Source organism: Empidonax traillii, unplaced genomic scaffold, assembly GCF_003031625.1.
Source record: "Empidonax traillii isolate 1590-97213 ecotype Southwest subspecies unplaced genomic scaffold, ASM303162v1 scaffold516:size646513, whole genome shotgun sequence".
Lineage (NCBI taxonomy): Eukaryota > Metazoa > Chordata > Aves > Passeriformes > Tyrannidae > Empidonax > Empidonax traillii.
This window is the reverse complement of record NW_020955709.1, coordinates 478,761-506,078: the sequence shown is the minus strand read 5'-3', so window position 1 is coordinate 506,078 and position 27,318 is coordinate 478,761. Positions and strand designations below refer to the sequence as shown.

The following is a 27,318-nucleotide window of genomic DNA, read 5'->3' as shown; positions in this document are numbered from 1 at the left end:
GGAGCATTGTGGGGACACTGGGGGGCACGGAACCCCCTCCTGGCTGTGCCACATCTCCATCCCACGTGCCCAACCCCTGGCAAAGCCTGACCAGGGACTGGTGGCTTCCCAATGCAGCCACTTGCCCGGGGTCCCCCCCAGCCCGTGTCCCCCACACCCAGCGCCACGTGTTCCAGCCCGGCTGTGCTTACCAACACAGCTCCCCTGATCCGGGGGGAGCTTTGCCCACGATAAGATAACATTGAGGAGATTCAAAGGGAGGCAGAAACTCCTGGTGCTGCCGATAGTGGCAAAGGCCTTTCCCAGCACCCGGGCTGGGGTCGCCTCCCCCCGGGGTTTTATTTTCCTCCTGTCAAACATTTCCGATGGCTTATCGGCCGTGCTGGGTCAGGGAGGGGTGAGTGCCAGCTCTGCCACTCCGTGGGCTGGGGACGGCCACGCGGCCGCTGGGACTGGTGACGTGGGCCCAGCCTGGGCTGCACCGTGGGTGTTTGTGGTGGGGTTTGGTCTGACGTGGGAATTTGGGGCATGGGGGAGTTGGATTTTGGCAGCGCTACGTGTGTGGGAGAACTGCCTGAACTGCCCTGCCTGCTTCGTGTGCTAAAAAAAAGACCGTAAATACCAACTCGGTGTCTGTCTCGCTCAGAACAGCTTTTTCCTGCTTATGCCGGTGGAGACAACCTGGGCCTGGAGTGCTGCGTGTTCTGGCCGTGGCCCTGTGCCCAGTCCCACCTGCAGCAGCAGCCACGGACCCCCAGGCACTGCACAGTGCTGTGTGCCCGGGGTTGGGAGGCTTTGGGGGGTGTCAGGGGCTCCCCTCACCCCCGATGGTTCTGAGCCTCTTGATCACAGACTCCACGACAAACCCCTGGTGGCTGCAGACCTTGGGTAGGGGATGGTCCCAGGGTGCAGGTCAGGGATGCTCCCACCTGCTCTGGAAGCTGTGTCACGGTGCAGGGCCTGGCCAGGGACTCCCAGGCGTCCAGCTGGTCTCTGTGCTGCAGGTCTGTGTCCTGGAAGAGCCGCTGGTCTCGTCCCAGGTGAGCTGGAAGGGGTTAATGGGGCCAGGTTTGCCCCACTCCCCTCCCAGGGCCCATTCGGGTCCCAGCCCCGTGCCTGGACTCACCTGCCAAGGGTTAACCTGGCCCGGGCTGTTCAAACACCTCGTCTGAGGTAAGCACCGCTTGTTTGTTCAGGTAAATAAGGAAGGAATTGGATATAATGGGCAAAGGAGGCTCTGGCTGAGCCCTGACACTGCCGGGTATCCCTCGCACACCTCACACGGCTCCGTCTCTCGGGGCTGCTCGGGGTGCCCGGCGCTGGTCCCGTCCCTGTCTCTCCGTGCCTGTCTCTCCGTGCCTGTCTCTCAGTCCCTGTCTCTCAATCCCTGTCTCTCCGTGCCTGTCTCTCAGTCCCTGTCTCTCTGTCCCTGTCTCTCAATCCCTGTCTCTCAGTCCCTGTCTCTCAATCCCTGTCTCTCAGTCCCTGTCTCTCAATCCCTGTCTCTCAGTCCCTGTCTCTCAATCCCTGTCTCTCAATCCCTGTCTATCAATCCCTATCTCCCCATCCCTGTCTCTCCATCGGTGTCCGTCGGGAGCCGATGTGGCTCAGCCTGGCTGTGCTGCGGCCGCGGGGCCGGCGCTGAGCCGGGCAGGAGCTGCTGGCCCCGACAGTGCCAGGACCCCCCTGTTGGGGCCATGCCCCCCACAGCCACCACAGCGAGAACCACGGGGATGGCTCTTCCCACCCTGCACCAGGACTCATGTGGATTGTGAGCTGCCCGCGCACCCCCGAGGTAAGACATGACCCCCTGGCTCCCAGTGCTCCATCAGCACCCACCCAACTCACCTTCCCTCCCTTCAGGGGCTCCTGCAGCCCTTTCAGCACCAATCTGGTGCCAGCATCCCATCCCACAGCTCCTTGCACCTCCAGGTGCCATTAAAGCTAAACAGGGACAGGTTGTCCCTTGGCATGAGGTTCTGGCACTCCTTGGGATGGTGTCACCCAAAATTAAATGGGATTTGCTAATTTTGTGTCTTTGCAACCCAAGGAGGGTGGGATAGAGCCAGGACCCCCAGGGGCGGCTCCTCCCAAGCCCACCTGGTAGCAGCAGCAACCCTGAGGGTCCCACCAGCCCCTGTGCCAGGCAGGGGACGGTGTGTGACTGACCAGCAGCTGGGGCTCGTTGTGGAGTGGCCCAGGTGGCCATCAAGGATCTGCCAGTCTCTGTGCAAATGAGCCCCTTTTCCAGACTTGCACTGTCCCAGCTGCTTTCTGGATGGGTGTTTTCTTTTGCCAGCCCTGCAGTCCCTTTGGCTCTGGGTCTGGTTTTCGTGGTTCTGCTCGGTTAGTGAAACACAAACGCGGCACAGCTGCCAAATCCCCACAATACGGGCATTCTCCAGGCCGGGAGCGCGGGGGGGAAGGTGCTGCTATAAATAGGGGCTCCCTGGCCCCACATGGGGAACACCAAGCCCTGCTGCTCACCTGGGGGACACCAAGCACCAGGCTTTGGTCAGGTCACTGGCAGGTTGTGCCTGTCCCCTGCGACTGCTGTTTGCCTCCCTGTGCCGGTGGAGAGGGCAGCCTGACCCGGGGTGTGGGGACCCGTGGGGACACCTGGTCCCTATGCCAGCAGCCATGCAGGTAATGGCAGGAGGAGCTGGGGGACCTTGGTGGTGTTGGAGGAGGCTGGTGGGGAGATAAGGGTCCAGAACCCCCGGGACGGGCTGTACACTGAGGTGAGCCCAGGGCTTGCCCCGGCCCCAACCCTGTAACCACACAGGTACCAGAGCTCAGTCCCCAGGCTGTCACCTTCCCAGTCCCCCAGTGCCCTTCCCAGTCCCTGCCCTGGCTGTGGGGAGGTTTTGGCCAACCCTCCTCCCTCCACCCAGAGATAAGAGAGGTGCGTGGCACAGGGTTTGGCAGCCAGCAGGGACGTGGCACGGCTGGCACTGTGGGGCTCACAGGGTGGATGGGACGTTCTGACAGGACCCCAAATTGTCAGCAGCCTCTGAGCACTCATCTGGGTCCCTGCTGCAGCTCCAGCTCGTGCAGGGACCCCAGATCCCTTTACCTGCTTAATCCAGGCTGCTCTGGGCAGTCTGGGACAGCTCTGGGTCCCCTGTTCCCCCTGGCACAGCACAGCATGTCCCTGTCCCCAGCCTGGGGCTGGAGGTGACCCTGGACCCCAGCCCTGGCCCCCCACCCCAGCCGCCTGGGAAGGGCTTTGGGAAGTGCCTGGGGGTTTGGGAGACATCCCAGGTGCCGCAGGCAGCACCTTCTGATACCGAGGGCCAACCTCTGCGGGCCCACGGGGCTTCCCAGCGCTCCGGCACAACCTGTTCCACCGCGGATTTGATTTAATTAACGGACCCATTGTTCGAGGCTGGGGGGTGGGTGAATTTCTGATTTCTTTGTTTTTCCTAGCTCCCAAGGGCTGATCCCAGTGCTGCACCACTGCTGGTGCCCTGAGCAATGGGGGGTTGCGTTTGCAGGAGAGTTTGGAGTGATGGGGCCCCATCCCAGCCCCACTGCCCCATCCCAGCCCTGCTGCCCCATCCCAGCCCTGCTGCCCCATCCCAGCCCTGCTGCCCCATCCCAGCCCTGCTGCCCCATCCCAGCCCCACTGCCCCATCCCAGCCCCGCTGCCCCATCCCAGCCCTGCTGCCCCATCCCAGCCCCGCTGCCCCATCCTATCCTGTGGAGCTGGGGCCACACTCAGCCCGTCAGCAGCCAGGGAGCCTCTGCCAGGGCTGATGGAACAACCAGCACAGCCTCGTCCAGCTGGGGCAGGGAATGGGAAGGTTTTGGGAGTCCCATGAGGGTTAGTGCGCTTGGGGTTGCCCCTCCAGCTCTTCTTTTCCAGGGAAATGCAAAAAGGGAGAGAAGAGGAGAGGGAAACAGCCACCCAAAGCAGCTTCTCAGCACAAACAGGTCCCACCCATCCTGGCTGCCCATGCGCCAGAGCAGGAGAAAGTCAAACAGTGGCCCCCGCCCTGAGAGTACAGTGCCCTTGGTGGGGCATGGCACGGGCTTTTGGGGGCACTTCCCAGGGGTTTGGGTCCCTCTGGTCCCAGCTGGGAGGAGGGGAACAGGAGGAGGATGGGGCTGTGTCTGTCTGTCCTGCTGTGTCCGTGCACAGTTCCACAGCCCTGCTCTTCCACAGGTCCGGTTTACAGCTGTGGAGGGCGGAGGATGCACCACGACCTCAGAGCACTGGAGGCATTGCAGACCCCCATCCCCTCCCCAGACATCCCCCTGGCAGGCACTGTGCAGCTGCACAAGCTGTTACCACTTCCCTTTTGTGCCGGGAGCAGCGTGGGGCTGGATTTAAGGCTCATCTCCAGAGCTCTTCTTTTAATCCCAACCAAATCAAGGAGAGCTTTGGAAGCCAGCACCATCTCTCAGGGAAACTGTTTGGGTGGTGGGGGCAGCTCAGTGGTCTGGGCACCCCTTCTACCTCCTCCTCCTCACTGTGGTGCCACTGGAACTGTTCAGGGACATGGGCTGCAGCTCTTGAACCCATAACCCCTCCCCAGGTTCCCATGGGCTCAGGCTGCTGTTGGGGCTGCTCAGGTGTCCATGGTTTTTTTGTGGGTTTTTTGAGCTCTTCAGGCTTTTCCAAGGGTGAAGTGATGGGCATTTACCCCTAGCTAGGGTTTGGGGCAAACAGGACACCCCCTTTCCCTGGCCACTACCCTCTGTTCTCCTTCAGGGCTGCCTGCTTTCCTTAGGGGGGCTCGCCATGCTCCTTTTCCAGTGTCAACTCTGTTGTTAAAGCTCCTTTTTCTGCTTTTAAAACACCAGTTTGGGATGGTTCTTCCTTTTCTTTTTGTAAAATACAGTGCTGGAGGCAGAGGAGCTGGGCTGTGCCCTGGCCATGCCTATCACCAGCTTCTCCCCTGGCAGGGGTCTCCCCTTCCCAAAGCCTCAGGATGGCTCTTGGGGAGGTTTATCCATGGATGGAACCATTCCCTGGTGTTGCCATGGAAATTCAGCAGGTTCATCCTCTTCTCCATGGTCTCCAGGACTCCCTGCATATGGAGACAGATGGGGACAGGCTGATTTTGGGTAGTTTTTCTTGCAAGAGAGTAAGGGTAATTGCAGTTATCCTTTCTTGCAAGCAAAGTTCTCATCCGGGGGTTGGCACTGGTGACCAAGGGCCCGGTGCTGCGGTGCTGGACTGGGGTTCACCTGGGAGATCTGAGGTCTGGGGGCTGCTGTGCTGGGGCACCCTCAGATGGCAGCAGCAGGAGATGTTTTCCACGCACAGAAAGGTGTCCATGTGGCTCAAAGCATCCCCTGTCACCCCAGGGCTGCCCTGCACAGGTGTCAGGAGGTCCTGCAGTCCCTGCTGCCTCCTGCCAGGGCCTCAGCTCCAGCTGGGACTGAGCTGCTGCCAGCCTGATGTGCAATCCATGGGGAGACCCCAAACACCCAGGGGGGACAAATCCTGCCCGTCTGCTGGGCTCCTTCTCCCTGCTGGATGCTGCTGCTGCTCCCCCCAGCCAAGGACAGCCCCCCCAGCCTGGCTGACCCCGGGCCTGCACTCATCTCGAGGCTCGAGGGGCGCCGGGGGGCTCTTTGGAGGATTTTTGTTCTCTAACAGGCTTAGTTCCTCCCTTTGTGCCCGGCTGCTGGGCGGGCAGGCAGGAGCAGTGCCGGGCTGAGCTCTGCTCCTCTCTCCTCTCCGGGCAGGTTTGGAGCCGGTGCTGAGTGGAGGGATGGGCAGTGCCAGCCCCGGGCTGACCGCTCTGCCCCCCGGCCGCCTCAGCTGGCCGGACCCTGCGCTGCTGCCGCCGCCCCGGGACCCCGGACCCCGGAGCTGGGGCTGCCCCGAGAGCCCCAGCCCCCCTGGCACCCCCGAGCAGCCCCTGCCCGCTTTCTGCCTGCACTACTTCGACATGCTCTACCCCGAGGACACGGCCTGGGCCACCAAGGGCGTGGGGGAACCGTCCCCCAGCGGCACCCAGGGCCGGGAGGAGGCGAGGAAGGAGCCGGAGCAATGTCCCATCATCGACAGCCAGGGCCTGGGGCTGGGGCCCGACGGGGACCTGCAGAGCAGCCTGCACCTGGAGGAGCACTCGCTGGAGCAGGTGCAGAGCATGGTGGTGGGAGAGGTGCTCAAGGACATTGAGACAGCCTGCAAGCTCCTCAACATCGCCGCAGGTGAGTGCCCCAGGCAGGGAGGGATGTGCTGGTGTGGGAGCCAAAGTCAGGCTGCACTTTGGGGGCTGCAGCCCATGTGGGGTTTGGGACAGTGCAGCCCATGTGGGGTTTGGGACAGTGCAGCCCGTGCAGGGTCTGGAGCAGTGCAGCCCATATGGGGTTTGGGACAGTGCAGCCCGTGTGGGGTCTGGGACAGTGCAGCCCATGTGGGGTTTGGGACAGTGCAGCCCATATGGGGTCTGGGACAGTGCAGCCCATGTGGGGTTTGGGACAGTGCAGCCCATGTGGGGTCTGGGACAGTGCAGCCCATGTGGGGTCTGGGACAGTGCAGCCCATGTGGGGTTTGGGACAGTGCAGCCCATGTGGGGTCTGGGGCAGTGTGGCCGCTCCCCTGGGAAGGAGGATATGGTTTTGGGGGCTGCTGTGGGGGGAGCTGGCTGGCTGTGCTCACTCCCCCACCTCCAGACCCCACGGACTGGAGCCCTGGCAATGTGCAGAAGTGGATCCTGTGGACAGAGCACCAGTACCGCCTGCCACAGATCGGGAAGTCCTTCCAGGAGCTGTCAGGGAAGGACCTGTGTGCCATGTCTGAGGAGCAGTTCTGCCAGCGCTCGCCTGCCTGTGGTGACATCCTGCATGCCCACCTCGACATCTGGAAGTCTGGTGGGTGCCAGGGACTGGGAGGGAGCTGGGGAGATGGGCGATGCAGGATGTGCAGCAGGAGATGCCCTCCTGATGACCCACTCCTCCCTTCCAGCCGCCTGGATGAAAGAGAAGGCTGCCCCTGGAGATGTGAGATACTGTGGTGAGTTCTGTGTGGGCTCAGCTCCACCGGCCCCACTCCTGCCTCAGGCAGGTCTGGGGTACTTTGGCGCTGAGCTGGGGTTTCTCAGATGACACCCATGCAGATGCCCAGGATGGTTCACAGCAGTGAGGTCTCCCCCTCCCTCCTCTCACCCGTCCCTTCCCGTGGCAGGGGGTGACTCCAGCTGGGCCGACAGCGAGGTGGACTCGTCCTGCGCCGGGCAACCCATCCACCTCTGGCAGTTCCTCAAAGAGCTGCTGCTGAAACCCCACAACTACGGGCGCTTCATCCGCTGGCTCAACAAGGACAAAGGTGTGGGAGGGACGCTCTGGAGGCCCCGGGGTGGGCACTGGGGGGATGGGGAGCAGGTGGGGCTGTAACCAACCCCCCCTGCCCTGCTCCCCTCCCAGGCATCTTCAAGATCGAGGACTCGGCGCAGGTGGCCCGTCTGTGGGGCATCCGCAAGAACCGCCCGGCCATGAACTATGACAAGCTGAGCCGCTCCATCCGGCAGTACTACAAGAAAGGGATCATCCGCAAGCCCGACATCTCCCAGCGCCTCGTCTACCAGTTCGTGCACCCGGTCTGAGCGGGACAGGCTGAGCCCCGGGAGGGACAGGGCGCGTCGCTGCCTCCCTCTGCCAGCACCAAGGACCTCAGCTGGGCTGCGAGAGGCTCCTCACCCCCAGGACCTGCTGGACACGGACCCAGAGACCCCCCTTTCCCCCAGCTGAGGGACCACCCCGAGCACGCCCTGGTGCGGGGCAAGGACTGTGCAGAGCCCTCACCTCCCCTGGGCAATCCCACGGGAAGGGTGGGCACAGGGCTGGGTTTGTCCTCCCTCCTCTCCTCCCCCCGGGTGCTGGCTGCGGGTGGCTTCGCCCCAGCCATTGTTTGGGGAGGACAAAGCCTGGGCTGAGCTGGGACAATGGAACCCGCAGGGACAGGGCACCCGCAGGGACAGGACCACCTGCCACTGCCCGTGGTGGGGCTGCTGACCAGACCCAATCCAGGCAGGAGCAGCCTGGCACTGCCTGCCATGGGAGCTGTGCCCCTGGAGACCACGGGCATCCCCTCGGGACAGGTGCACCCCCCTTCACTTTCCACTCCAGGGCACGCTTGGCTTCTCCCCTCTGCAGGGATTCAGGGCTGAAAAGGGCAGTTTTGCAAAGGCCCCAGCTGTAAATGCGGGTGTGGGGCTGTGCACAGTGGGCGTCCCCTGAGCTGGGTCCTCCATCTTTGGGCACAGGGCCACCAGACCCCTCCTGAGATCCCAGGTCCTGTGCCCTGGCACAGGGCTTTTCCCTTCATTTGGACTTTATATGGACTGCCTGATTCTGGAGTTTGGGAAAAGGGAGTTTGCTCTTTCCCTCTGGACAGTAAATCTGGATTGTGACCCGCTGAGGCTGCAGTGGGACAGAGGGCTGGGGATTGCTTCACCTGTGCCTTGCACCAGTCAGAGTTACCTGGAGATGTTGATCTTTTATATTATAGGGTTTTTTATGTTTATTTACTTTCTGGTTTTGGCTGGCAGCGAGTTGTGGTTTAGGTTCAAATGCCGAGGGGTGGCCCGGGCTCCCGGGGATGCTTTGTGGGAGCTTAAGAGGAAAAGCACCTGGTTCTTGGTATTTGATTTTACCCTAAAAGAGCTGCCTGTGCCAGCTCCTGTCTTTCCCTCTGTTCCACCTGCTCTGTGTGTGAGTCCTGCGCCCATCCTGGCTGGAGGAGTGGAGAGCTGCCAGAGGGAAGAGGGGAGCAGGGGAATGAGGAGAACTGCCTTGGCCTCTGGAAAAGGGGATGAAAAAACAAATAATGGGGGGAAAAAAAGCAAAATGTGTCTTGTGATTTGCTCTGTGTGACTGACACTCCTACAGCCAGTGCAGGGGCACAAGGAGGATGGGCTGGGGGTGCTGGTGCCCCAGATCTGGTGGTGCCCCAGATCTCCTCAGGTCCTCTGGCAGGGTGGGGGAGGGCAGGTGGTGGCATCAACTTGCTGTGCCAGGGCCTTCCCAGCCCCGGGGGAGTGCTGGGTCAGGGCTGGTGCTGGGAAGGGCCCCAAAACTTAACCCAGGAGCTTCCCAAGGCTTTGTCTGGGAGGGGCACAGGATTCCCCAAAGGCAGTGGCTCTTCCCTCCTCCCACAGCCCCCAAGGACCCCAGCAATGCATCCGAGCCCCCACCCCTCTGCACCCCTCAGGGTGGCAGAGTCACTACCTGGGGGTGCAGTGGCTGTGGCTCTCTGGGCTGCAGGGGGTCTGTCACCCCCAAGTCTCCCCCACGGGGGCGAGATGGGCACACGGCAGCAAAGGAGACCCCAGAGCCAAGGACGCTGACAGAGCTTGGTTATTTTCTCTTGCTGCTTTTTGTTGTTGTATTCACTGAAATACAATCACGATATATATATATATTATATATATACTTCTTAAATTACACAATCGATGTACAAAAACCGGGGTGCATTGCTGAGACAGGTGGTTGGTTGGGTCTTTTCTGACTGTGGTTTTTTTCTGGTACCTGGCAGGGGCCGGGTGGCTCCTGCCCACCATGCCCAGCACACGGTGCTTCCACGAGAACATTGGATCCCTGGGGCCAAAAAATTCACGAACCAAAGGAGGGGGCGGGAGAGGAGCGGGAGGAGCGTGCAGGAAGCCGATGGCATCGATGCTGCTAAGGGTGATGGCATGGAAAAAAATGAGAGGTGATCTGTAGGGAAGAGCTCAGGATGACAAAAGCACCTGAGGCAGAGGGGCGGGGTGGCCATGCTGGGGGCAGCACCCCTGGGGACTGTGGGGCTGCTGCCCACGCTGTGGCCACTGGCAGAGCCCAGGAGAGGGGGGCAGAGCCCCTCGGGGACAAGCTAAGGGCAGAGCCTGTGGCCATTCCCCTGCCTTGGCATGTCTTGTTTTCGGCCGTCTTCACCAGGCAGCTGCTCTGCCTGGGCTGGGTCTGCTGCCTGCGCTGAGCCCTCCTCCTCCTCATCCTCTTCCTCCTCCTTCTTCTCTTCTTCTTCCTCCTCCACTGGCTGCAGCTCCTGCCGGTGTCCTGCAAAGCTGGATGATGCTCATCCCCCCTCCCTCATCTGCTCCTGCCTCTCTTCAGGAAGGGGGTGGATGGAGACCATCCCCAGCCGTGTCCAAGCCAGTCCTCACTATCCCAGGCTGGGCTAGTGAAGGTGAGTCCTTCTCTGGACAGCGCTGGATTTGAGGGCCATCTCACCTGGATCTGCTGTGTGCTGGATACTCCTGAAGGGTGGTGCTGCTCCCTGCAGCACAGGCCAGGCATCAGCTCGGGAAGAGGAGGAAGCTGAGGAGATGCCATCAAGCTTCATGGTGCAGCTGGTCCCACCTCACCTGGGCATCTCAAGGATGACCATGGGGCTGAAGGGGGACACTCATCCCCTTCCTCAGAGTGGGAGGATGAACTGGGGAGAAGATGGAAACACCAAAAAAAACACCGGAGTCAGACTCCAATCACTCTCAGTTTTCTGGGATGAATTTGGTTGGTCCCAGGAGCTTCGGTGCCGTGCATTTCAGAACAGTTCCAGCCAATCAGAAGGCGGCTCATGATTTCAGTATCTTTAAAAACCAACCAATCAGGAGCTCTCACTGGTTGGGCTTTAAGATCTTGAGGTATCGGCTTTTCGCTCGGAAAAAAAATCAACTAACGTAGACGAACGGACAACGTCATCTTCCGCTTCACATTATCTTAGAAGAAAGCGACTATGCAAAATACTCTTCGGAGACAACTCTTAAAAAAATAAAAGCTTGGTCGGAAAATATGTCTGAATCTCTAAGTATGAGGAGTGGAGGACCAGACGGCAGAATGGCTGGTTGGCTGGTGGAGAGATGGAGACAACGGAGGGTGGATTTATCTGCTGATGGTGACGAGGAGCACACCACAAGACTTAGATTGCCTCCACATAGTTGGCGGGGTAGAGCCCTAACTGCCCGTTGTCCAAGCGCCCTTTGCACCATCCCTGCTCGTCTTCCTCACCGAGTTTGGTTAGTTCATCACCTGGAGAGAAAGGTGGAAGGGAACAGCTCGTTGCAGTTGCTGGAGATTCTCCTATCCCGTTTCTCCCTGGGATGGAGCTGCTGGGGGTTTCTGGGACTGATCCTGAGCGCGTTGGTTTGTAGGGTAGAAAAGCAAGGGGTGACCCATGAGACCTTACGTGCCCTGTCCCACCATCGCTCCAGTCCCCCCCGCCTTTGGCCTTAGCTTCTGCTTTGTCCTTTCTGACAGGTCAGCTTTTTGAAGGGCTGGGCTAACTCAGAAATTATTTGAGGGATTTCACACCGAAATGTGGAGGACCCACAGCTCCAGCAGAGGAGCCCCACCCACCCCGGCGATGGACCGCACCTGCTTTGAAGCTGAGCTCATCCTGCTCCTGCCCGTCGTAGTCGTACAGAGCCCGCACCCGCACGCCCTTCCCCGCCGCCTCCTCGTCGAAGGGGTTGGTGCCGCCGTTGGCCTCGCTGGTGTTGAAGGAGTTGCTGCCCTCGTCATCGGACCACTCGGCGCTGTAGGTCTGCCCGCGGTCGTGGCTGCTCACGCTGGGGGAGGGAGGAGGGGAGGAGGTGGCTGTCACCGAGGACACCCTGCACCTCCGAACACTGAGTGGCACTGCTGTGCCTCCCCCGTGGCACCTCCCCTCTGCGCTGCCCTCACCTCCCACGCTCGCCCGCCAGAGCCCCCGACTCGCTGGTGCTGCTGGTGTTGGTCAGGGTCACCCCCTCACCCTTCTTCTGCTTCTCCTTCCGCGTTATCGTGTGTGTCAGGTCTGGGTTCCACTCCTGCAACCACAGAGCAACCGGCCCCTGAGCACTCACCCGGCCCCCAGGATCAGCAGGGCGCAGCCGGGGTGCCCAGCCTCACCTCAAACTGGGGCCAGTTCATGGGCATCCCGGGGCCACTGGTGCTGCGGAACCACCGCAGGTCCTCCTGCGCGTCCGAGAGGCGGATGGTCTGCTCCAGCTCCCGGTACACGTTGGCGTAGCTGCAGGAGAGACGGGGTCAGCAGGGTGTGGGAGCTGGGGCTGTCACCTCCTCCGAGGCACTGGGAGGCACCAGGCTCCCCCACAGCCTCCAGCCACTCTGGTACCTTTTGGTGACCATCGTGCTGGCCAGAAACCCCCTTCCTACCTGCTGCTCTCAGCCAGGTTCAGGTGCCTCTTGATGTCCAGGAGCATTTCCTTGAGGAAGTTGAGCCTCTTCTCCTCAAACTGCTGGCACTGCTCAAAGACCTGCTCCATGCTCTCGATGTACTGTGGGGTGCACTTGTTCAGCTCATCCAGCACCTTCTCATACTTCTCCTGGGTCTGCAAAGGTGCAGGAGAGACCTCGTTTGTACCTTGAGCGCCTCAGAGGTCATTTCTGGGTGCTGAGAGATCTGGTTTGGGGGTCACCAGGCTGGGGAGCCCAGGTTGAGCCGAGAGCCTCTGTGACCCTTGTTGCTGGAGAGATTTTGCCCCAGTAAGAGGGATAAATCCCTGTCCTGCTCACACTCCCCTGAGCACTGCTTGCAAGTCCTCACCCTTACACAGGAGCATAAGGATGGGAAAATGGGAATGGATAGTGGACAAAGGGGTGTGGTGGCCATTTCCACTGATATCCCCTGCTTGCTGCCTCGTGAGCCCAGTGCAGGGCAGCAGCTCGCACCTTTTGCACGTCTTGCTTGCACTTTTCCACTTTGTCCTGGAGCTTCTTCTGCTGCTCTGGGGTGTTGGATTGATCCGCCTTGCTGTTGGCTTCCCGGGTCATCGCCAGCTTCTCCTCCTTGCATGCCAGGTGATAGGCTTTCTTGGCTGTCTCCAGCTGTGGAGAAGGGAGGGAAGGGACATCAGAGAAGCAGTCACAGGCCTCTGTCCATCTCTCTACCTGCATGGAGGTGCCACCTGCATCTCCCAGCCTGGACCAGGCACACAGAGCCAGAGCTGGGAGATGCAGGGATCCCCCAGGACACTCTGTGCTTCTCTCACCTCCTTGAGCTTCTTGGCCCAGGGCTTCTGGGCTTTCCGGAAGCCATCCTCAGCCTCCTTGGCCTCCTTGAAGCCCCCCATGATCTGCTTGTGGTAGGCGTCCTTCTGCCAGTTCTTGACCTTCTCGAAGTCGTCGTTCAGCAGGCTGTTCTTCACCTCCTGGTGCAGCTCACTCACCTTGTCTGCCTCCGTCATGATGGCTGCCCACGCCTTCTCCAGGCTGCCATACTGGGGACCTGGGGGCCAAGGGGACACTGGGGGTCACTCCACAGCCCTTTCCCCTCCCTCTCTGCCAGGGGAGGCTGGGATGGTGCACGGGCACCCAGGTGTCCCAGGGGGTCCATCTCACGGTACCTTTCTCGATGAGCTGCCTCCACCTCTTGGACCAGTCAGTGAGCTGCTGGGCGTAGGACTTCTCGATCTTGGCCCGCTCGTGCACACAGTTCATGAGGTCATTGCAGAGCCGGTGTCCATCATCGATCCGCTTCACCGTGCGCTTGTAGTTCCCCACCTGGGAGGGGGGTGGGGACAGGCAGGGTGGGAGCTGTGGCTGGGCCTGGCTCAGCCCCAGCTGGCCTGGCCTGGCAATTTGGGAGTGCAGGGAGGGAGCTTTGGTTTGGGGCTGCTCAAACTCAACTCCTTCCAGTCCCCTTTGTCGCTTTGTGCCGGCTGGGGACAGCCGAGGTTGAGACCTCTGGCAGAGCAGGGATGCTCTCAGGCAGGGAGGGGAGGGCATCCCTGTCCCCCTCAGCCCAGGGGAACCTTGGGGTGCAGCCACAGTGGTGTCAGGGCTCCATGGGAGGACAGGATGGCCAGGACTCACCTCCCAAAAGCTGTCAGTTGTTTCCTCCGCGGCCGCTGCCGACTCGTCGTAGGAACCCGACATGGCTCCTGGTGTCTTGGGTGTCAGAGCGGGCACGGGGTGGCTCCTGGGCAAACACCAGCCTCATGCACTGAGGGAAGAGGAGAGAGGAATCACGGGGAAGAGCAGGGAACCCCCATCCTTCCTGCCAGGGCATCCAGGTGCAGGGCATGGCCATGGGGACGGTGCCCACTCCAGCTCTGGACCTGCAGACTCCTGCAGTGCTACCACCCAGCTGGTGCCACCCAAGCCCCCTGGAGCCGGCTGTGCCCGCAGGGAATCGCAGGGAGCAGCATGGTGAGTGCTCACCGGCCGGGGCCTGGCTCAGCACCGCGGCCCAGGCTGGTCCAGGGGCTGTGGCAGGGCCAGGGGGATGCGCCGCCCAAGAAATTCTCGTCCTGATATTCCACCCTAATCCGTCCTGATCTTCAGAAAAACGGCATCCCCGGAGCATCACGTGGCCCGGCTGCACGGCTTAACCCTTTGCCGCTCTGCCAAGGGAGGGGGCTGGGGGTGGCACCTCATGGGGTGTAGGGGACACCGTGGTGGCCACGAGCGTCCTCATCATCCCCACCCTGACCCAGATTCGGGCAGTGCTCCCACAGGAAAGCGCTGAGCCTGTCCTGCATAGCATCTGCCACTGGAATGGGGACGAAGTGGACAAGAACAGCCCAAATTTCCTTCTGCCCTGTCCCCTAAAGGCCTGCAGGAGGAGGATGTGTCCGAGATCCTCACACACCCTCCCTTCCTTGGGGCAGCGGAATGGGCAGAGGGGGACCCGGCTGCCTGAGCCCTACCCCACAGCAGCCAGAGGGCAATGGGGTGGGAGGGCAGTGCTGGGGGGCAGGGTCCCATGGGTGTCCATCTGCCCAGCTGTGTGCACAACTGGCCCCAAGGCACCCTCGGGCCAGGACAGGGCACGGACCCAGGAGGATGGGGGCCCGAAACAGTTACTGGAGCGCGGCACAGGGCTCGCTGTGCTGGAACTAACAGGGCCTGGCAGGGATTTAGTGATATAACCAGGGAGGCACCAATCCCCGCCGCCCTCCCCAGACAGTTAAAAATAAACGCATGAGTGTCCCTCGCTCAGCCGCCGAGATGCAGATGGATGGGGGGCCGCAGAGTCCCCCCGCAGCCGGTACTTCACGGCGCCCACACCTGCCTGGCACCCACGGCATTGCCACCATGCCTGCCTGGCACCTATGGCAGTGCCACTGCTCCTGCCTGGCACCCACAGAACCACCACCACGTCTGCCTGGCACCTATGGCACTGCCGCTACCCCCGCCGGGCACCCACAGCACTGCCACCGCTCCTGCCTGCCCCCCATGGCACTGTCACTGCCCTCCCCACCCAAGCCCCCAGGGGCTGCCCCAGTGCACCTGCAGCGGTGGCAGAGCCCGCAGGGACTCTGCAGGGTGCTGTGTGTGCCGTCCCCCCTGCAGCCCCTGAGTGCCCAGCCCTGGGGCTCTGCCTGAGCCCCTGACCTCTGGCTCTGGGTTTTGCTGCAGAGGCTGTGCTGGCACAGCAAGGGCATCCCCAGGGTGAGAGACCCAGTGTGCCCAGGGCCAGGATGGGACCCCAGGGCTGGAGCACCCCGTGGCTGGGGGTACCCCAGGACCCAGGGGCACACGTGGGGCCCCAGCTGCCCCCCCAGTGCCGTGGGGCACTGCGGACGTGGCTGCCGCAGCTCCCACTCCGAGCCACTACCTGGTCCGAGCCGCAGCCCGGGGGTTATTTTTGGCTCTGCATCACTTCCCAGCTAACGCTGCCTCCTCGTTGCCACTCTCCCCCACGCGCGACCATCCTCGTGCACCCACGCACGTGCCTGTGCCCCCACCATACCGGGCTGCCTCGGTGGCCTGTGAAGCACGTGCCAGCCCCCTGCCAGCCCCCTGCCAGCCCCCTGGCCCTGCTGGCGCAGCCCATCACCTCCCATCAGGGCGGCTGGCGGTGATGCCTGGCGCCTGCAGAGCCGGCGGCTGAGCCGTGGCATGGAGAGCTGCCAGCCCCAGCCACGCGCTGCCGCTTGGCTACCCTCGGCCTGGGGGCTCCACGCAGCCCCTCATTTCCACAGAGCTGCTGGGGAGAAGCCACAGAGCGCTTGGCATGGAGTGACGACAGAGTTTGGCCCTGCTCCTGCCCCGGGTGCCCTTGGGCTCTCCTGTCAGCCTGCTCGGTACTGAGCACTCACACAACTCATCTCACCTACCAGGCAGCTCCTGCTGCCCCAGTGCTACAGGGGGTTTTTGCCCTCTGTGGGGGGCAGGACGTGGCCACTGACCCTGCGCAGGCAGGAGCTGCTGCAATGCAGAGGCTGGTGCTGCCGACACTGCAGGCAGGGCATGGGCAGCTGCCCGTGCCCCTGCGGCCACAGCCCTGGCCTGCAGAGCCCTGTCCCCAGGAAGGTGGGACAGTCCGTGCTGCTGTCCCCTGTCCCCAGGTTGTTCTCTCCAGGTGTGGGAGGCATCCTGCCTCCGGGCATGTTGGCTGAGCCCAGTGGGGCAGGAGGGGCTGCAGAGCCTCCTCTGCCTCCAAGAGCCCCTGGCCAAGGCAGCACGGTGGTGGATGCTCTGCAAGGAGGGGAGCAGAGCTCAGTGAGATGGTGTCCCCACCCTGATCCCATCCTTTCCCCAGCCAGCAGGGTCACACCAGGTGTGAGGCCCCTTGCTGGGAGGGCAGTGGGTGAGAGATTGTTGCTGAGAGCATCCAGGGCAGGGGGAAGCCAGGCTGGGAGCTGTGCTGGTCTGTGGGAATCCGAGGAAGTGGGCTGGGCTTTAGGTTTTTGGCCGCAGGAAAGGTCATTTGCTCTCCCTTATCTTGGCACGGAGTTGCTTGAGGGTCCGTTGGGGGCTGCAGCACCAAATGCCACTGCGATGCACATGAAACCACTCGTGGCAAAGACAACAGGACTAGGAACAGTCAAGGGAGCCCAGAGGAGCCCAGCAGCAGCATCTCCCACCGTGCTCCAGAGCTGCCCTGCTGCTGCCCTGGCCACCAGCAGGACCCTGCCCGGCACCGCAGCCACCGCCGGCACCGGGACCCTCGTGCTGCTCCTGCCACGGCCACGCACGGGGTGAGGGGCCCCCAGCACGGGTCCCTGGGCAGAGCTGGTGACACCGATGTGCGTCGCACGAGGCTTTGCAGCTGCAGAAGCTGTGCCTGGTTTGCTGCTCGGCTCTGGCCCCGGTGGCTGTGGGATTCCCACCTGCACAGGGCTGGTCCGTGCATCCCGCAGGGCTGTGGCAGGGAAACGCTCCCGGGGGTGGTGAGGGTCAGAGCTCAGGGGTGAGGGGCTGCAGGGGGGTTTGGCTGTGGCTGAACTGTGTCCCCCTCTGGAGCCAACATGGACTCTGCGAGGAAATGGTTAAGCAGTGGGTGCTGCTGATTCACGCTGGCAGCTCCACTCCAGCAGAGCCCAGGGCTCGAGGCTGAGCAGCCTGAACCCCGTCCTTCTCCTTTGTTATCAAACAGCCCAAGGCCAGGTGGGAGGTGAGCCTGGGTCCTCCCTAGGCACTGTGTCCATGGCAGCAGGCTCACATCAGGGCTCCTCCTGCATCCCCTTGGCAAAACCCCTCTGACTGGAGCCCTGGGACAAACAGCCAAATCCTGTCCAGAGGGAAGGGACGGGTGTACTGCAGGTGCATCCCCATGGGATCTCAGCCAGAGCAGTGCCATGGGGCTGGCTGGGACCTGGCGCTTGAGCAGTTCACGAGGTGGCTGCAAGGGCAGCAGGGCCCTGGAGGGGGCACACAGGTAATGATGGGAAACTTCTGTGAGCCACTTTTCCAGTGAATGTGCCATAAGCAGAATGTGCCTGTGGCAGCCTCCTGGTTTGCATTGGGGTCATCTGCATCGACAGGGGGATCTGGGGACCTGCTGGACCCTGCCAGGTCAGGGCTTGTGGGTTCCCCAAAAGCAGAGTATTTGCCAAGGAGGTTCAGTGATCCAGAGCAGTACCAGGAGCCACGTGTCCCAGGGGGCCAGGTGCTGCCAGGCTGCAGTAGTCAGGGGAGATGCTCCAAGCTGTGGCAGTGATCGGCTTCACAGCTCGCGTGGGCTCTGCAGAGACCTTCCCCTCTCTCTGCACTCCACAAAGCTGCCCTGCTCAGGGCACCCAGTGGTCTCGTAGGGATTTTAGGAGCCTTGTGCAATGATTTCTGGAAGCACGTTTGGCATCTGCAGATAACGCAAGTGTCTCTCTCCAGGGGAGCCCGCAGGCTCAGGGACAGTGGATGTGCCAGGAATGCGGATGGAGAATGTGGATGGGCATCCCGGGAGGGGCAACAGCAGGATTGCCAACCCCCTGCATGTGCTCAGGCCTGGGGAAGGGAGATGAGGCTCAGCCTCAGCTGGGGTGCTCCACTGGCCTCCAGCTCTGCAGCCTGTCTCATCCTGCTGCCTCGGCTCGCCGAGGTAAACAAGGCTGCTCGGACACCGAGCAGGGATTTGTGCAGTCCCAAGAGCCGGGTTTAGGCAGAAATCCAAAGATGAGGTTTGCAATTAAACCCAGAAGCAGCAAACAAGGGTGGTGGAGGATACAGCGGTGCCATCCCCCTGCTCCCGCATCAGGGAAGGGGGAGTGGAGCGTCACGCTCGGGGGTCCCGTCCCCGGAGCCTTGGTGGGATGGATCTGGGGCTGGTGGTGACAGAAGGCAAATGGAGTTGCCAGGAGCAGGGGAGATGGAGGGACAGAGGGAATTCAGCTGTCTGTGGTGGGGAAGGAGACCTGGAGCCAGAGGGGACAGGGAAAGCAGGAGGGGCACCAAGGGGGAAGCTGGGGTGACAATGCTGAAAGGAGGGGGTTCAGTGATGGGGTGAGGGGGGCAGCGATGGCAGGGACAGCACAAGTTCCCCCCCATTATTTGCAGCTGGGGAAACTGAGGCACAAGCCTCAGTGCAGCAGCATTGCAGAAGGGGTGTCCCTTACCCCAGCACCCCATCGGGCACGCAGAGGGGTGAAGGTCACGTCCCCCCCAACCTCCCTAGGTTGCAGAGGGGATCAGGGGACACCGTGTCCTGCCGAGGGGTGCAAACCCACGCTGTACTGCCTGGTCCGTGCACAGCAGCCCCCTCGCTCTCCCCCCATCCCTGCAAGGGACGCGGGCACCCTGCACCGCATCCCCTCAGGGGAGCCGGGCACCCCGCACGCCATCCCCGCAAAGGACCGGGCATCCCGCACCTCATCCCCGCAAGGGACCGGGCATCCCGCACCCATCGCCGGAGGGGACCCTGCTGCCCCCGCGGGGGCCGCGCTCACCTGGCGGGGCCGGGGGGCCGGGGGGCCCGAGGCCGGGGCCGGGGCTCCGCTCGCTCCGCTCCGCTCGCTCCGCTCCCGCCGGGCAGCGGCGGCGCGCACGGCCGCGGGCACGCGCCTGCCCGAGCCGCCCGTTGCCATGGCAACCGGGATGGAGCCGCTGCTGCGAAAACCATCGGGGGGGTGGACGGGGGCCGGACCCCCCCATCCCCGGGCCCGCGCCCACCCCGAGGTGCCGCACTGCCCCCAGCCCCCGAGGGACCCGCCGGGCCCAGACCCTCGCCCAGGGAGCCCCCCGGGGCCGCCCCACTGCGGGGGCTGCGGCCCGGGGCACGGCCCGGGGGAGCGGTTGTCCCAGCCGCGGGAGGGGGGGCTCCGTTACGGCCAAACCGGGCTCCTTCTCCCCGGCCATGCTGCGGGGAGGCTCTTTGGGGACCCCCCCGGGGTCCTGGTCCTGCTGCCCTGGGGGTCCTTGTCCCTCCTGCACGGGAGGGCACAAAGCCACGTGCCCCCTCTGCTGCTGCCCTGCTGGTCTGCCACCCCCGGCCCGAGAAGGGGCTGCAGGAGAGTTTTGGGGCTGAGACACAGCTTTTGCAGGAACAAACACCCCAAAACGCCTTTGGAGAGGCAGCCGGTGCCGCCTCCCTGCCAAATGTGCCAGCTGGGAACAGGCTGGCGGGAGAAGCAGGAACAGTCTTTCCTCCCTCCGGCAGGGCTGGGGAAGGGGGTGAGGGGGCTGCACCCCCAAGGCTCCTCAGAGAGGAGCAGGGCAGCTCCCCTTCACTGCCATCTGTCCATCCGCCTCCTCCCACACCTCGGGCCTCATGCCCGGGGTCACCTGGGCTTATCACAGGATGGGGGTCCCAGGGGGCAGAGGGATCTGGAGGCTGTTGGGGAGCAGGGAGGAGGTGGGTGGGGGTGGCAGCAGGCTCCCCCCGCACTGCGCTCGCGGGGGATGTCAGGGAAATTAAAAGCCAGCAGGAGACGAAAGCGTCCAGGCAGTAACCGAAGCCGCCACAGAAGCTGCAGTAATGAGGCTGCGGGGCCGCTGACGCCAGGATCGGGTTGCCCAGAGAATGCGACCCGGTCCCGGGGGGCTCTGCGGGCCCCCGACGCCGGCTCAGCTTTCCCTTAACAAGCGCCTTCAACTGCCTAATGAAGCTCGGTGGGTCCCTCCGGCCCACCTGCCTTCCGGCTGCTTCCAGCCCTGTGCCATCCGAGCGTGTCTGCCCAGCCCAGGGCCAGACAGAACGGCCCCCAGAACGTCTCCTGCCCCACTGCAGCAGGGCAGCAGCCTGTGAGGCCCTGGGGGTCCAACGCCCCCAAACCCGAGTGGGAGGGGTGGTGGTTCCTGCAGGAGCCGGGCGGTCTTTGCCTGTTGGTGTTTCAGGGCAAGGAACCAGAGGGTGCTGAACGTCATCCCTGCCTGCAGAGAGCTGGCAGTTCTCAGCACAGGGTCACTGCAGGGGCTGCGGGCTGTCCCAGCCACCTTCTGCCCTCACAGCATCCCTGCTCCAGAGGGGGCAATGTCCTTGGCATCAAGCATTAGGTGACAAACACTCTCCAGGAGGGGACCTCACTGACTGGGTGGAGGGTCCCCAGTGCAAAGAGCCACTGCCACCAGCTCTGTGGTCTCTGCAGGTAGGACGGACTCACACTAGTGCAGGGAGCAGGTGGGACCTCTGCCTCCCCAACATGTCTAGCTGGTTCCTTCACCAAAAACTCGGACACCACAAACTTTGCCCTGGCTCTGCCATCCCTCTGCTTACTGTTTCCCGTGGTAAGTCATTTCCCCTCCTGTAAATGAGTTGCCTTGTGGGAAGCAGTGGACAGTGTTGGCAGGAAATAAGCCCTGATTTATTGGGCCACTTGTCTCTCTGGAATTACAGCTCTAGGAGCGGCGCAGATGAGTCCACACTGTGTTCCCGTGGCTGCAGGAGCCAGAGCGGGCAGGAATGAAGAGCTGCCACCAGCGATCAGACGCCTGCCCATCACCCTGCCAGGAGGGACCGCCTGCACATGGATGAAGGGGAATCCAAGCACAACTGGCTCCCCTCTGCCTCCCCAGTAAGGAAAAGAAAACGTGTTTCCTAAATCCCGACAGGGCCTCTGATTATGGGGTCTCAGCTGGTGCCAGGAGCAATGGGAGAGCTCCCATTGCTCCCAGCCCATGGGCCCTCCAGGGAAGGTAGGGAGAGGGCCAGGCATCCTGGTCATCCTGAGCCCTTCCCTGGGCTCCGCTGCCCCTTCCCACCCGATGCCGGGGCAGAGCAGAGCAGGAGCTGTGGCTGGATGGGGCCAGAGCCCTCACACTCGCCCTGTGGCCAGGCTGTGTCCCCACTGCAGATGTGCTGCCGGTCCGAGGAGCCCTCCGAGAGCTGGGGGAATGCAAGCACTACTTTGCATCTCTAATTAGCCGTGGAGGATAATTGCCGGCTCTGTGGCGGTTACGCAGACAGGCAGCTATTGTGGAGGGCCCCGCGCGGGGCAGGTGCTCCCAGAAACCCAGATCCCACCGAAACAATCCCCCCCTTGTGTGCCTGGGACCGGCCGGGGCACCCTCTGAGTCCTTCCGGGGAAGGGGCCGGGGCCGGGACATAAAGGCTCCATTTTCCCTGGGAAGCAGCTGCCCGAGCAGCCCGTCCGTATCGCCCACAGGCAGGGCGGTGCCGGGGCCTGCTGCCCCCTGACCCCATCCGTGCCACACCGGGGGCAGCCGGGCACCAGCCTGGCCGCCCGGGGAAGCTGCCAGCTGGACGTGGCCTTTCCTTCTCCAGGATCAGCCACAGGAGCTCGGCAGGTCCAGGGTTTGCCTTCAAGGTGTTGCACAAACGCCGGCCAGGTTGGCACCCCCGGGACAAAGTCTGTCCCTGGGCAGAGCCGTGCCAGGGCTGTGCCGGAGGAGCCTGGCTCCATCCCTGCTCCATCCCACCCTGGCACAGCCACGTCCCGGCACAGCCAGGGCCCCAGCAGGTCCGGGGGCACGGCCTTCCCAGCGAGCGGGGCCCACCTGGGCTGAGCCCCGTCGATTCTGTGCTCATGTCCTTCCCTTCTCACCCTGCCCTGTCACGTCACTGCCGGGCCCTGCCTGCGCCTGGGCTCCCTCCCTCAACCCTGGCACAGGGAAACCCAGCTCCTGTCCTGCTGCAGCCCCTCCGGGGCAGCACACCCTGGGGCAGGAGGGACAGGGTGGAGAGGAGGGTCCAGCACTGCCAGGGGGTCACAGGTCCATGTGGGGCAGCACCCCCAGCCCCAGCAGAGCCAGTGCCTGGTGGACTCCCTGGTTTTCTCTGCACTCCTGCCAAGGGAACAAACTCCCAGAAGGTGGAAGAACCGCCAGCCAGAGTTTGGGGTCGGATGCGATGGGACTTGCAGTGCCTGATCTCTGCTGGCCTGGCTGAGCTGCAGCCACGGCCTCGACCTGGACCTGGCTTAGGGCTGGGGTTTGCTCGGGAAGGGCAGAGCGGGGGCCGAGGGAGCGGCCGGAGAGGCTGCCGGGAGAGCCCTAATCCGGTTAGCAAAGCACTGGCTTTGCCATTGCCAAGGCAGGCGCAGGAGCCGTGAGGAGGAGATGGGGCAGGGGCAGGGGCAGGGGCAGGGGCAGGGGCAGGGCAGGGGCAGCTCTGGCTCCGCGGGACGAGCCGGGTGTTGCCGCAATTGTTGCAGCATCCTTGGAAGGATGCCCCCCCAGCTCCTTCCCCCCTCTCCCGAGGGATGCAATGGCAGCACAGCCCCAGGATGGCACCAGGCGGGTCCGGGGACGCAGCGCATCCCTCGGCACAAGTTGGAAATCACTCACAATGGGCCGGGAGCGGGTTCGTCTCCCAGCGCAGGGCACGGACCCGGATCAGAGCGGCGGGGTGACAGCGCTGTCACCGAGGCCCGGCATCCCCCCCGCCCCCGGAGCCCCCCGGGACACCCCCGTCCCCCCCGACCCCCGTGCCCGCGGTACCTCGGGGCCGCGGCGGAGCCCGTGGCCGGGCGGGCGCTGCGCATCGCGGGCAGGTGGCGGCAGATGGGGCGGAGGGCGGGGGTAAAGATCAGCCCGGAGATTAGGGCGGCATTTTTAGCCGGCCAATCCCCGGCCCCGCGAGGTGACAGCGGCACCGCCGGCACGCGGGATAACCGGGGGCGGCGGCATCGCTGCCCCTCCCGCGGGGCTCGGGGGGCCGTGTGCGGGGGCACAGCGGGGACCCCGCTCCTGCCACCACCGGGGGGTCAAAGCCCGTACCGAGCCCCGGCGGGGGAAACACGGCCCCGCTGCTCCCCCGGACCCAGAACCGGGGGGTGCGGGGGGATCCCGGTCCTCGGCCGGTTCTCTGGGGTCCCCCGGAGCCCCTTTGCCCGGGATGGGACATTTTGCCCCCCGGGACTCCCGGCAGGGCTTTGCAGCCCCAAAGGGCACGGGGGGGAGCGGTGACACTCATGGGACCGGGGATGACACGGCTGGGGGTGACACGGCTGGGGATGACACGGCTGGAGGTGACACGGGGGGTGACACGGGGGGTGACACGAGTGGGGGGGGGTCGCCTGCCCGGCACCGTGTCGGTCACCCCGCTCCCCGGCGGGGGAACGGGGCCTTCCGGCAGCGCCGCGGCCACCCGCGCGCCACGGGCGGGGTCCTTAGGGCGGCGGAAGCGGCGGCCTGGCGCAGGCGCAGTCCTTTCCGGCCGGGCCCCGCCGCCGCCGCCACGGTGAGACCGCGCTCGGGCCCGGCGGCTCCATCGGCGCCCATCGCCGCCATCCCGGGCCCGCCGCGCCCCGCGGGCTGCCCACGCCACCGCGGGGGGCGCATCCAGCTGTGCGCGGCGGGAGGGAACGGGCGCGGGGCGGTTCCGGGGTGCGGGGGGGGTTCCACTCCCGGCACCTCCCGCACCCCGGTGGTGGCGGGAGCGCCGCTGCGGCCTAGTCCCCCCGCCAGGCTCGAGGCGCTGCCGGGCGCGGGTCTGGCTCCCATGGGGGCGAGAGGTGCTCGGTGCCCGAGTTCAGTGGAGTTAACGGCGGCGGCAGCGGCGGGGCCGAGGCAGCTCCTCGTGCATCCCCGTGCCCTGCCGGGACCGACACCGGGGGGGCCCGGGGGGAATTAAGGAGTTAAAGCGGGGACTGCTCGGTTTTGACTGCCGGGAAGGGGGGTCGGTGCCCGGACACTCCGGCGCCGCCTGTGTCCCCCCGCGGGCTCCGGGGTCACCCGGCCCTGCGTCCTGTCCCTTGTGCAGATGTTGATGCCCAAGAAGAACCGGATCGCCATCTACGAGCTGCTGTTCAAGGAGGGCGTGATGGTGGCCAAGAAGGACGTGCACATGCCCAAACACCCCGAGCTGGTGGACAAGAACGTGCCCAACCTGCACGTCATGAAAGCCATGCAGGTGGGGGGGCTGAGGGGACAGGTGTGGGGTCTGGGGGGGGCCTGGGTGCAGGTGGGGGGCTCTGGGGGCACAGGGGAGGGTTGGTCCCTGTGCTTCCTCCCGAGTGGGGCCGGTGGTGCAGTTCTGTGCCCGTGAACTGGTTTGCTCCTCCAGTGCCCATCAAACCCCGCTGGGGGCACGGCTGGGGGAGCTGGCTGGGAGTGACTGGGAGCTGTCCCCACAGTCCCTCAAGTCCCGGGGGTACGTGAAGGAGCAGTTTGCCTGGAGACACTTCTACTGGTACCTGACCAACGAGGGCATCCAGTACCTGCGGGATTATCTGCACCTGCCCCCCGAGATCGTCCCGGCCACGCTGCGCCGCAGCCGCCCCGAGACCGGCCGGCCCCGGCCCAAGGGTGAGCAGGGCAGGGGGATCCATGGACACACACCCACAGCTCCACAGAGCGTGTGGGGCAGGGGGATCCATGGACACACACCCACGGCTCCTCGGAGCGTGTGGGGCAGGGGGATCCATGGACACACACCCACGGCTCCTCGGAGCGTGTGGGGCAGGGGGATCCATGGACACACACCTACGGCTCCACGGAGCGTGTGGGGCAGGGGGATCCATGGACACACACCCACGGCTCCATGGAGCGTGTGGGGCAGGGGGATCCATGGACACACACCCACGGCTCCATCGGGGCCTGTGGGGCAGGGGGATCCATGGACACACACCCACGGCTCCTCGGAGCGTGTGGGGCAGGGGGATCCATGGACACACACCCTCGGAGCCTGTGGGGCAGGGGGATCCATGGACACACACCCACGGCTCCACAGAGCGTGTGGGGCAGGAGGATCCATGGAGTTTCCCTGCAGCTCCTGTCTCAGCCCAGCAAAAAGAAGCATCGCTCATCTCAAAGGGAGGGATTGCACTGACAGGAAGGTGATGGTTCCTTTGATTTCAAGCTGCTCTGGATGTTCCCAGATTTGTTCCTTAGGTGCTGTGTTTATCCAGGGAGCTGAAGGAGCTGGAGCCCTCGCTTAGCCCCACCAGGCAGGGATTCCTGGAAGAGCTGTGCCTGTGCTGTGCTTCCCTGTGGATCAGCTGCCTGGGGCTGCAGCAGCCTGGGAGGCACAGAGCTGTGGGTGGGTGGGGGTGCAGGATGAAGCTCAGGGCTCTGGCCTGAGCTCTTGGGGACTTGGGGCCTTCTCTGGTTTCTTGCCAGCTCTCTAGCAAGGCCTGGAGCAAACGCTGGATTAAGCAGCTGGAGAAGGTTCCAGAGAACTGGGGGCTGATCTTTGGGATTTGTGTCTGTCAGTTCACCAAACTGAACATTTGGGTGTCAGGGATGGACAGAAATGAAGTTTAAAATGATCCGTCCATGGGTGGGGTATGTGCTGTAGGGGTTTGACCTGGCAGGAAGGGAGGACAGGTAAACACCTGCAGAAGGAGTTCATCCTCAGTGGGGAGTGTTCCTCTTTGTAAAAGTGTTCTGAACTTGTTCCATCGGGGGGATTTGGGTACTGACACTGTGGCTGCTTCAGAGAGATGTGCAGTTTGTAACTGTGGACAGGCTTGCTGGACATGGCTGATTCCCAGTATTTCTGGGGGCTTATCATCTATAATGTTTGGCTCTTGTTTGGCAGATTGTTGAGATGATGCTGTAAATCCTTCTCTCACATAATATTTAACTTGTACCCAATCACAAACTGGGGCACTTACCCCCCCCAAAGTGAAGTTTGCCATATTAAATCCATTTTCCTTAGGTTTATCCTCACTGGGCTGCTCCAGGCGTGGCACTGCTGGCAGATCCAAGGCTGGTCTGCACCCTGGGGTGTGGGTGCCACCCGGAGGGGCTGTTTGAGGCCTGGCTGGGCAGTGACGAGGCAGGTGCTGTTGTTGCAGGTCTGGAGGGCGAGCGGCCGGCGCGGCTGACGCGGGGCGAGGCTGACCGGGACACGTACCGGCGCAGCGCCGTGCCACGTGAGTGCCCCCTGTCCTGCTGTGTGCAGCCCCAGCTCCACCCTGTACGGTCCCAGCAGGAGCACTGCGCTGGGCAGGGTGTTCTGTGGGCACTGACTGCTCCTCTCTCTGCAGCTGGTGCTGACAAGAAGGCTGAGGCTGGTGCTGGAGCAGCCACTGAATTCCAGTTCGTGAGTATTTGCATTTGGGATTTGCTTCCTTTGTTGAGACTTTGATGGGAGAAGCTGGAATTCCTACGGGTGTGCTCCTCACTGCAGGGCTTTGAGGGTGTGAGGGACTGGAAGCTGTCACCCTTCACACCCAGCTCTCTCTCTGTGGGTAGAGAACGTGGTGGCCTCCAGGCTGGGACAGAGGCCAGCGACAGGTCTGAGAGCAAGCTGAGCGCTCTGGAGTTCCATGACTGTGCTTCTGAAATAAAAGAGTTTTAGGTGTGATGCACAGAGCTGGCTGGGGTGGGTTGGTGTTGGTATCAATGGCCTGGTTAACCTGTGCCAGCGAGTGTCAAACAGGTCAGTGTTCCGTGTTACTGGAGTAACACCTGAGGACAGAGCTTTGATGGTGGTGTTTGTTCTTCACTCTGTGTTTGCTGCTGTCACTTGCCTGATCTCTAACATTCTCCCTTTCCTGTTGCAGAGAGGTGGATTTGGCCGTGGCCGTGGGCAGCCCCCGCAGTAGAACCCCTTACTCATGTTTTGTGTATAATAAAAGAGGTAAAAATGCCACTGGGTCCGTCCCTGGGTCTCACTGAAGTGCATAAACATCTCTGGAGCAGAGAGTGACTCAGATGTAAGGCACGTGGAACAGCAGTGGGGGAATGAGTTATGCTTAAAGGAAAGGAACCTGTTGGGTTTGGTGGTTCCTGCCGGATGTGTGGGGGTGATTCCTTGAGGGAGGCGGAGCCCTTTTCCCTCTGCCC

At 63.2% G+C, this 27,318-nt stretch overlaps 3 protein-coding genes across 7 annotated transcripts; 2 read left to right on the top strand and 1 right to left on the bottom strand.

The window, feature by feature from the left end:
• Nucleotides 1-1,055: 1,055 nt before the first annotated feature.
• SPDEF (SAM pointed domain containing ETS transcription factor) lies at nt 1,056-8,622 on the top strand. 4 transcript variants are annotated; one of them, XM_027896790.1, is made up of 7 exons: nt 1,069-1,173; nt 1,711-1,795; nt 5,701-6,171; nt 6,637-6,834; nt 6,929-6,976; nt 7,148-7,288; nt 7,387-7,605. In XM_027896790.1, exons 3-7 carry the CDS (start codon nt 5,727-5,729, stop codon nt 7,563-7,565), a joined length of 1,011 nt encoding a protein of 336 aa, XP_027752591.1. In that variant the 5' UTR covers nt 1,069-1,173; nt 1,711-1,795; nt 5,701-5,726; the 3' UTR covers nt 7,566-7,605. The 4 variants fall into 4 exon arrangements, with proteins under 4 accessions (XP_027752592.1, XP_027752591.1, XP_027752593.1 ...); XM_027896792.1 differs by lacking the exon at nt 1,069-1,173 and adding an exon at nt 8,357-8,622 and having other exon boundaries at nt 1,600-1,795; nt 7,387-7,546; XM_027896791.1 differs by lacking the exon at nt 1,711-1,795 and having other exon boundaries at nt 1,056-1,173.
• Nucleotides 8,623-9,301: 679 nt separating this feature from the next.
• On the bottom strand, nt 9,302-23,177 carry PACSIN1 (protein kinase C and casein kinase substrate in neurons 1). 2 transcript variants are annotated; one of them, XM_027896787.1, is made up of 10 exons: nt 23,023-23,177; nt 13,777-13,906; nt 13,308-13,464; nt 12,954-13,189; nt 12,634-12,789; nt 12,118-12,293; nt 11,851-11,971; nt 11,644-11,768; nt 11,335-11,528; nt 9,302-10,989 (listed from the first exon to the last, which is right to left on the bottom strand). In XM_027896787.1, exons 2-10 carry the CDS (start codon nt 13,837-13,839, stop codon nt 10,880-10,882), a joined length of 1,338 nt encoding a protein of 445 aa, XP_027752588.1. In that variant the 5' UTR covers nt 13,840-13,906; nt 23,023-23,177; the 3' UTR covers nt 9,302-10,879. The 2 variants fall into 2 exon arrangements, with proteins under 2 accessions (XP_027752588.1, XP_027752587.1); XM_027896786.1 differs by lacking the exon at nt 23,023-23,177 and adding an exon at nt 19,074-19,145.
• A 517-nt stretch (nt 23,178-23,694) lies between these two features.
• Nucleotides 23,695-27,124, top strand: RPS10 (ribosomal protein S10). The gene is made up of 6 exons (XM_027896795.1): nt 23,695-23,764; nt 24,287-24,436; nt 24,660-24,831; nt 26,325-26,402; nt 26,517-26,572; nt 27,036-27,124. The coding sequence occupies exons 2-6, from the start codon at nt 24,287-24,289 to the stop codon at nt 27,075-27,077; spliced, it is 498 nt and encodes a 165-aa protein (XP_027752596.1). The 5' UTR covers nt 23,695-23,764; the 3' UTR covers nt 27,078-27,124.
• The last annotated feature ends 194 nt before the right edge of the window (nt 27,125-27,318 follow it).